Raw genomic sequence first — 9,190 nt, 5'->3', positions numbered from 1 at the left:
GCCCCAGTCAATGCCAGCAGGCAAAAGAAAGGATTTGCTGAGGAATGATCTTGGATCAAGCCAAACATTTACAGTCAGGGCAGTCCATTGTTATAGATGGGGTACACTCTGGGGGTGCAGCTAAGGCCATGAGGTCACAGCAGGCTCTGGGGTCACAGCAGGCTGAGGTCACAGCAGGCTCTGAGGTCCCAGAGGTGCCAGAGCCCCGTGCTTGCACAGAACCCCTTTTAGGTTTTTTTTTGTTGTTGTTGTTGACTCCCTGGGAGCACTTGTAGTTCTCCACCCCTGCTATTTTTAAATTCATCCAATTGCATTCTCAGGGGACACTGGTTAACCCAGTGCCCAAGGTTCTTACAAAGCAGGCATGGCTTTGTGGGGTCAACCATTGCTGGTCCTCGCTGCCGCCCAGTGTGCCGCTGTGCTGATGGAATGGGCGCTGGGCTGGCAACGGCGACTCTCTGTGGTGGTCTTGGCAGCAGCTTTGGTCTGGTGTCCTGAGCCACACTCCTCAGAGGCACTTTCCTGTTACAGACTAGAAGCATATCTTTTAGTGTGGGGGGGTTCTAACGGTAAGCTTAAAATCACAGCTCGACACTGTTCATTCGCATTTGCAAATGCCATTTCCTCTAAAACTTCTTCCCTTGCATTTTCTTTCCTAACTTGGATTTCAATAGCTCTAGTTAACCTTTCCAGAAATTTCAAAAAAGGCTCTGATGGTAGCTGTGTGATCTTACTATATGGCTCGAGAGGGCCGTCAGGTTGAAGGGCAAAGAAGGCTTTTTCAGCTGCATCTCTGACTCTCTCAAGGACTACCACAGGGATTACTGCAGCTTGGACTGGGGCCAGAGACCACTGGCCCTCACCGGGGAGATGCTCGAGGGTAATTGGCACACCACTGGCATCCTTTGCTGTGTTTGGATCAGCATGCAAGTCTGGGAGGGCCTCTTTCAGCAGCTGTTTCCATGCCACTTCCCATAGTTTGAATTCTGTAGAGGTCATGAGGCACGAAAAAAGCTGTTTTAAATCATGTGGGACTAGCACAGTCCTACCCGGTTCGGCCTTTAAAAGGCCACGGAAGCACGGGCTCTGTGGGCCATACTGTTGGTGTGTTTTGCAAATCTCTCTTATTATTTGCTGTGCAAAAGCTTTCCAATTAGCAGTTGTGGCTCCTGCCCCTTGCCCTGCATGCTGATATGTGACAGGGGCGAGTGAGAAATCGGGACCCTGCATTGGCTCTGCAGTTCCCTGCTGCTTTTCCCTTGAACGGGAAGCATTGGGATCACTGGTGTGGCTACAGGGGCGAGCAGTGGGTGACCCCCCCACCGTGGGAACCCGGGCAGGGGGCGGGGCCACCGTGGGAACAGGGGGCGGGGCCACCGTGAGAACAGGGGGCGGGGATGCCTGGTGACGTCACGTCGGCAGACGCCCCCTGGGGGGAGGGGCGGAGCTGAGGGAGTGCCAGGTAAGGTGGGGGGAGGGAAGGTGTCACGAGGATCGGGGGGGGGGGTGGGGGGAAAGAAAGGATTTTTGGGATGCTGAGGGGAATCATGGGAAGAAGGAGACCAGGTAGGGCGCGGTGCCACGTGGCATCCTCCATTTTCTTGGCTCTCTGGGGACTGGGAGCCATTTGGGTGGTCACTGCTCTCCAAAAACCAACACGTGCTCGGGGTTTCTGGGCTGGGGAGACAGGGTGGGGAGAATTCCACGCGGTCTGGCCAGGACTTTGTGGACAGAGGGACTCGGGCATTTTAAGATGCTCAGGGAGCTGGCTTCCCTGGGCGTGAGCAGAGTCTGCTCTCCTTAAAATATCGAGTTTTGGGGAAGAGGGTTCAGAACTGGGGTGGGGAGAAATAGGAAGAGCAGAGGTACATTCCTTGTTATTTGGCTTTTCCTTCACTTCCCTTTGCTTGAGTAAAGCTGATTGAACTTGCAAACTCCAAAACACAAATTCCGCTGAAGACGTGTCCCCAGACCTTCCCAAGGTTATCAATTTGTGACCCACTGTGTCCCAAAAGTGGGTATTGTGGACTTGTTCAGGAGAAACTTGCGGGAAGTGTAGAAAAAGCCACCTTATAAACTGTTTTAATTTTCCCTTAGAAAACTATACATTTCCACTAACTAACATTCCTATAATCTGATAATACACGCCTTTCTGTGCTGTGCTTAGCTTAGCCCCCATTGTAGATGTAAAAGGCACAGCCCAACCTCACACCGACAAAAAACAAACCCGAATTCGGTACCGATTTCCAAGAACCGCGGTTAAGAAGCGAAAACACGCAGCTTTTAGCCCTGCCCCGCGCAGCAGCCTGTGCAGCTTTTAAAACTGCCGCCGGCAGCAGCAGGGATCCCCCGCGCCGTGCGGAGGAGCCGCGGCTCAGCGCCGCCCACGCCCAGCGAGAAAGCCCGAGCCATGGTTCTGCCCCCGCTGCCCGCGCCCTCCCGCCGCTCCCGAGAGCCGCCGCCGCCGCCCGCTGCGCCGCGGGAGAATCCGAACGCCCCGCACTGCGCTGAGGGGGCGGGCAGAGCCCCCCGCTCCCCCTGAGCCAGCGGCACTGCCGCTGCCACGCGGGTTTTAAAAACGGCAGAGCCGCGCCGTCCGGGGCTATCGCTCCCGACCCCGCGGGGCTGCACAGCCTTGCCGTGCTCGAAATAGGAGCGAAAAAGAACAAGTCCCTCGTCAGGGACTGTTTCTGATATCCCCACCCCGCTATGGAGCGGGGATACTCACCCAAATCGGTGTCCTGGTCCGGCGGGGTCTTCTCTTCACCTGAACAGGACTCCTCAGGGCAGGAGGAGCTGCCCTATTCTTCCTCTGGGAAGGTCTGGCTCACCAAAAAGGAGGTGCGCTTCCCAGAGGTGCAGGACATCCACAAGTATTCTGTGGATAAAGCCCAAAGTCTCTCCTGGAGAGCTATGTCCTAAAAGATCTGCCAGTGGATGCCAAGCTGCCTTAAAGCCTCTCCGTGGTCTTGTGAGGCTCCGAGAGCTCCGGAGTGTCCCATCGGTGCGGCAGGGTCGGGCCAGCCTCCACGTCAGGTTGCCAAAATATTGGTGTTACCGATATCGAGGACAGGATGTGCCTTGGCTTGTCTGGCCCTGCTGCTGAACCAAATAGCAGCCACTGTGGTGTTTCACCCCAGAGACACTTTTGCCCGGCTGGATGTTGCAGCTGGGAGCATGGAGACAAGTCCAGACATGCCAGAGCTCCGGTGGCAGCGGGATGGAGTGAGTGGAAGCACACTGGGGGAAACTGGAATTTACTGGGAGAGACCAAGAGTGACTGGGATCACAGAGGAATCATAAAGGAAGTTACTGGAATAATACTGAGAGTATCTAGGAGTGACGGAAATCATACTGGGTGACTTGGAGTGACTGGGACCACACTGGAGGCAAATGGTAGCATAATGAGAGTGACTGGATTCATACTGGGATCATACTGGGAAGGACTGGAACCATACTAGGAGTGCCTGGAACTATTATAGGGGTGAATGGGAACACACCTGGGAACATGCTGGGACCATACTGGGATGATACTGGGAGTGACTGGGATGATACTGGGATCACACTGAGTGTAACTGGAAGTGACTGGGACCATACTGGGGGTGACAGGGAGCCACAGGGCCCATGCTGGGAGTGACCTGGGGGGAACTGGGGGAACAGGCCCAGCTGGGGCTCAGGGTTGTTCTCCCCCAGGGCTGCCCCAGGTCCTGCTGCCACCCCCAGCCCCACAGAGCTGAGGGACAGGGGACAGGGACAGGGGACAGCCAAGGGATAGGAAGGACAGCCAAGGGACAGGGGACAGGGGCAGGGCAAAGCCAAGGGACAGGGCACAGCTGAGGGACAGGGGACAGGGACAGGGCACAGCCGAGGGACAGGGCACAGCCAGGGAACACAGCCTGGCCGAGGGACACTGAGCTCCAGCACTTTTGGCTGTTGCCCTTGGGCTCCCAGCACAGACCCAGGGGCAGAATCCCCTCCAGAAACTGTTGTTTGCTTTCAGCTCTGCTCTGGAACATTCCCCAGGAGCCCTGCAGTGGCTGCAGCCCGGCCGGGTGCCCGGGGCCACCAAAGCCGCTCCGGCAGTGCCCTCCTGCCCCAGGCAGGGCACACAATACCCAAGGAAAGGCTCGTGCTGGGCTCAGGGCAGGGACAGGACACTCCCCTGGCGCTGCCCTTCCCCTCCCACACCCACCTTTGTGCTCTAGAGCCTCCCGACCATATCTGATGTATTTTGGGGGCCCTTCCACAACAGGTGTGTCCCAGGTAATGCTTCATCTGCTCCACCATGATCTCTTTGGATTCCCAGCACCTGTGGGTGATCCAGGCGGCACCGTCGGACACTGCAAAGCTCCCGGATCCCAGCTGGAAGCAGATGAAATCCCAGCCCTCGTAGCCATACTGGTGGGATCCATGGACACTCCGTTGGATAGGAGGTCACAGCTGGAAACCACCTGCACCCTGTGCAGACCTGGGAACGAGGAGAGAACGGACCCATGGAGTCGTGTCCCAGCCACAGGGAGCCCCTTGGAGCTCCCTGGATTCCCATCCCACCAGCTGTGTGACATTAGAGAATGGGCTGTGACATCTCAGAGCAGTCTGTGGCATCACAGAGGGGCTGTGTGACATCCCAGGAGGGCTGTGTGAGGTCACTGGGTTGGTCACTCTGCCCCAGCTCCTCCTCACAGTTTCTCCCAACAAGTCCAATGCTGTTCATGCCCAGCGGGGTCCCTGTCCCCCGGTATCCTCCCGGTCCACCTGGAGCCACAGCCCCCACCAAAGGATGTTCCACAGGTTTCCCCCCAGAGCCTGACATGGGGAAAAGGGGCCAGGGCTGTGTGACCAGGACATCAAGGACGTGGATTATCCAGGTCCCTGTGGCCTGGGTTGGGTTCCCCAGGGCAGGAAAGATGTCTGGCAGCCGGAACAGGGTTAGGGAAGGGCGCTGGAGCCCTTGGGCTGTGAGCAGAGGCTGAGGGAGCTGGGCTTGTCCAGCCCGGAGCAGGGAAGGCTGAGGGGCTCCTCATCCCAGCCTGGCAGTGCCAGCGAGGAGGGGATGGAGAACACAGAGCCAGGCTCTTCACCAGTGGCCTGGTGGGAGACAGAAGCCAATGGATGGAAGGGGCAAGAGGGGAGATCAGCCAGGCCAGGAGGAGATGGAATGAGTCAGGCTGGTTTCAGCATTTCCTCAACATCAAAAGCAGCCTGACCTCCCTTCTCCATCCACCACTGACAGCTTTGCAAATCAGGAATTTTTTGAGCTGTCTTTCCCCCACTCCACGACGAGCATCCTGATACAAGAACTTAATTGTGTTTATACCTATCACAGAACCACGGTTATCTAAAATCAAATCTAGTATGGAAATCACTTGTGGATGCTGGACTCATCAGACACTGCTGGGACGTTGCACATTGCTCAGGGAAGAGTGTGATTGTTATTAAATTGTGTCCTGTTCAACCGTGGTCTCTTGGCCATGAAGAGAAACTTTCTGTGCCTCTGAGTCTCACCAGGTCCTGACCCCCAAAGGACACAAACCTGATGAGTTGTGGTTCCCACTCCAGTGGTGGCGCTTGGACCTCCCTCCATCCCCAGAGCACAGAAAGTCCCCAGAAAGTCCCTGGCAATGCAGGGATGAAGGAAACAGGACAGGCTGTGGGGATCAGGGGCAGGGCACGGCCAGGGATTTGGGGTGGTTGTGAGCCCAGGGCAGGACCCGGCCCTTGGCCTTGGTGAACCTCATCCAATTGTCCTGGGCCCATGGCTCCAGCCTGTCCAGATCCCTCTGCAGAGCTTCCTGCCCTCCTGCACAGCCACACTCCCACCCAGCTTGGGCTCACCTGGGAACTGACTGAGGGTGCCCTCGATGGCCTCGTCCAGATCAGCAATAAAGAGATTTCACTGACCTGGCCCCAATCCTGAGCCCTGGGGACATCCCTGGATGTGACTCCATTCCTCAGCTGCTCTGAGTGCCAAGGGTTGGATGAGGGAAATGGTGGGGAGGGGGTAGGGACAAAGTGTTATCGATTGTCAGCCATGAAGGGTCTTGATTTTCACATTAATTCAGACTGCATTAGGAGGTGCTGGGGGTCAATATCAATCACACATTGTTGATATCAATCTATAAACAGGATAAACTGGAAAAGAAAACAGGACAAAACAGTTCTCTCTGCATAGTTTTCAAAACAGTATATTCACTTTAAATACGCTACTGAAATCTGTCTAATTCATCACAGAAGAATTGAAAACGTAAATTATTCCCAGGGGCTGTTCTTGTTTGGAAGTTTTAAACAAATCTTTATGAGCCTTTCTCACTGAATTCCTGAACTGAAGAGCTCAAGAAAGAAGAGGTCTCTGGAGTAGTAAAATTCATTAGCAACCTCCAAGTGGCTGAGGATCCATCCCCATCAGAGCAGCAATGACCAGCAATGGGCACAGCTTTGTGGCTGCCCCAGCTCTGGGATGGGCCCTGGGCCTGGAGCAGGAGCAGCTCTGGAGGGCCCCAAGGCCGGGCTCTTGTGCTGGCCTGGGCAGATGGGATGGCAGCAGGGGCTGCAGAGCTCTCAGCACCTCAGCCCGAGGGGAGCAGGGCACCCAGGGAGCCTCCTCTGGCCTTGGCCAAGCCCCTTCCCCCATGGCTGGGGCTGAGTCCTGGCTGAGCTGCAGCTGCTGCTGTGCCCTGGCCAGGGGCTGAGGCCGTGGGGCCAGTGGCCAGAGCAGCCTGGGCTGAGCAGAGCTGTGGGGCCAGAGCCGGCTGGGCTGTGCTGGGGAGAGGCCCTTGGTGCTGCACAGAGCTCAGGGCAGCTGGCAGAGCTTGCAGGGAGCTGGGCTGGGCTCAGAGAGCCTGGCACAGAAACCATCAGTGTCCATCCCAGCCTGGCTGAGCGTGCAGGGCAGGACTCAGCCCAGGCCTTGTGGGGCAGGGCCAGCGCCTGTGCAAGGCATGGAAAACAGGCAAGTGCCCGAGAGAGGAGGCTGCTCTGTGCCCCTGGGGGCACGGACACAGCAGGAACACTCAGGAGCCCAAAGAGCCTCCATGGCTGTGCTGGAGACCAAGGCTGGAGCAGGGAAATGCAGGGCTGCTGTGCCATGGGGAGGGCATTGAATTCCAGCACACACCTCAGCTCTCTGATGGTCCCGGCACCATGCTGGGCCCTGTTCCAGGCTGGAGCAGAGCAGATGTTGATGGCACAGGAGCCCTGCGGGGCTGGCAGGGACCTGCAGCTTGCAAGGTGCTCTGCTCTCCCTCAGCTCCTCTCTGAGAGATCCAATCCCAGCTCGGCAGCTCAGGGCACAAGTGGCACTGCCTGGTCATGGGCACACAGCTTGTGTCTGCCTGGAAAGGGGCACAGGTTTTAGTACTTGTACATTTCATATTATACAAGGACATGTTTATTATCTGCGTCACTTGAGTACTTCTAAGAAACAGCAATTTTCTGAAGTACTGATGGCAGAATGACAAGAAATACTGATCTTCCCATCTCCTTGAGTCACCAATATTCTGTTTATTCTTTCCTCTCCCTCTTCCTTCAGGTGTTTCCAGTTCTCCTGTTGAAATGGCCATGTCAAAGGACATCTCTGCACTAGACCAGGTGGATCTTTGTACTTCCCGTTGCACCCAGATTTCCCCCTCCAGATGCTTTCTGGTCATTCAAATCTCTCTCAACGGACTGGTTCCACGCTTTGCACATCAGGGAGTGGCCCAATCTTTCTGAAGTTCAAATAAATATGAATTATATCTTGCTGTTTTTAAATCTATCACAGAATTACCATTTCTTACTTCTTTGTGTAAAACTGTTCCTGTAAGGAAGTCCCTTGGGGGGGGGGGGGGGAACATCACAGAGAGCTGAGGGAAGTGCTGGGATGGTTATTAAACTGTTCAAATGTTCAACTTGTGTTTGTTGGCAAGAAACCTTTCTGTGCCTCTGAGTGTCACCATCCCTGAGCCCAAAGGACACAAACCTGATGAGTTGTGGTTCCCACTGCAGGGGCACGTGGACCTTATCTCTGCACAGGAGAGCTCTTCATCCACTTTCCCTCTTTTCCTCCCTCTGGGCATGGAGGGAGCTCCTGACTTCAGCCCGTGACTCCTGTGTGCAAAGAGCAAATCTGGGCAGAATCAGGGCAGGGAGGGTTTGGGGGGCCTTGGGATCTGTGCTGGGCACAGAAGGTGTTTTCCATTGCTCTGAGAATGTCTGCTGTGCAAAGTGGAGTTAATATCCAGCAGAGGAAGGACTTTTGCATCTGATGGAGCTGTGCCTTCCCTTGGCTTTGTTGGCTGACAAGAAATGAACATCCCTCTGTGTCTGGAGCAGCTCCTTCTCCAAGGAAAGCAGGTGGGAGTTGGAGCCAAGGAGCTGAAACCTGCAGGTGCAGCCTGGGCTGGAGGGAGCTCAGATTTGCACAAGGCTGCTCTGAGTGCCAGGGCTTGGATGGGGGAGATGGTGGGGTGGGGGTGGGGACAGAGTCAGATGGATTGTCAGCCATGAAGGGTCTTGATTTTCATATCTATTTCAAGTGCATGAGGAGGTAATCGGATTCCATGTCCATTGGAATTTGCACATATCAATGTATTAACAGGAAAAAAAAAACTAAGCAGGATCTGAAAAATGGTTTCTCACTGTCTTTGTAAATAAAATACATTCACTTTCAATATACTATTGAGATCTGTCGAATCAACCACAAAAGATTTGAAAACATAAATCAAACAATTCCTAGAGGCTTGGCTTGTTAATCGGGTCTGAATGTTAATGAGCTCTGGGACACTGAATTGCTGAACTGAAGAGCTGAAGGCTGAAGAAGCCTCTGGAGCAGTAAAATTCTGCAGCAGCCTCCAAGTTGCTGAGGATGTCAGCAGCCCCCACTGAGGCCATCCCTGCCCAGAGACCGTGGGGGAATGGGCAGACAAGGAGAGCGTCCCTGGGGCTGGGGCAGCAGAACTCAGAGGCACCAGTGGCTCCAGCTGGGAAATGGAGTGTGGAATGTGGCTGTGAAAGCCCTGCCTGGGCTGTGCCAAGCAGGACACACAAGCCCTGACCCCCATCCCCCAAACAACTCTCTCAAGGAGACATTTAAGAGGAATTGCAATTGTTTGTGTCCTCTGAGTTGGATGCACTGGAGAAATACCAACAAGAGATTCTCAGGGGCTCCAAACAACAAAACAGCCTATATTGGGAACTTCAGAAGATCAGAGAA

At 55.0% G+C, this 9,190-nt stretch overlaps 1 protein-coding gene across 1 annotated transcript in view; it reads right to left on the bottom strand.

Moving 5' to 3' along the window:
* LOC137465980 (E3 ubiquitin-protein ligase BRE1A-like) overlaps window positions 1-791 on the bottom strand; it is a 5,037-nt gene extending 4,246 nt beyond the window's left edge. Inside the window, exon 1 of the mRNA XM_068177939.1 lies at window positions 735-791. Coding sequence (XP_068034040.1) covers window positions 735-791 — 57 coding nt within the window. The remainder of the gene's footprint in view (window positions 1-734) is intronic.
* Window positions 792-9,190: the final 8,399 nt, after the last annotated feature.

This window comes from Anomalospiza imberbis, unplaced genomic scaffold, assembly GCF_031753505.1.
Source record: "Anomalospiza imberbis isolate Cuckoo-Finch-1a 21T00152 unplaced genomic scaffold, ASM3175350v1 scaffold_124, whole genome shotgun sequence".
Lineage (NCBI taxonomy): Eukaryota > Metazoa > Chordata > Aves > Passeriformes > Viduidae > Anomalospiza > Anomalospiza imberbis.
This window is presented reverse-complemented; position numbering and strand designations above follow the sequence as displayed.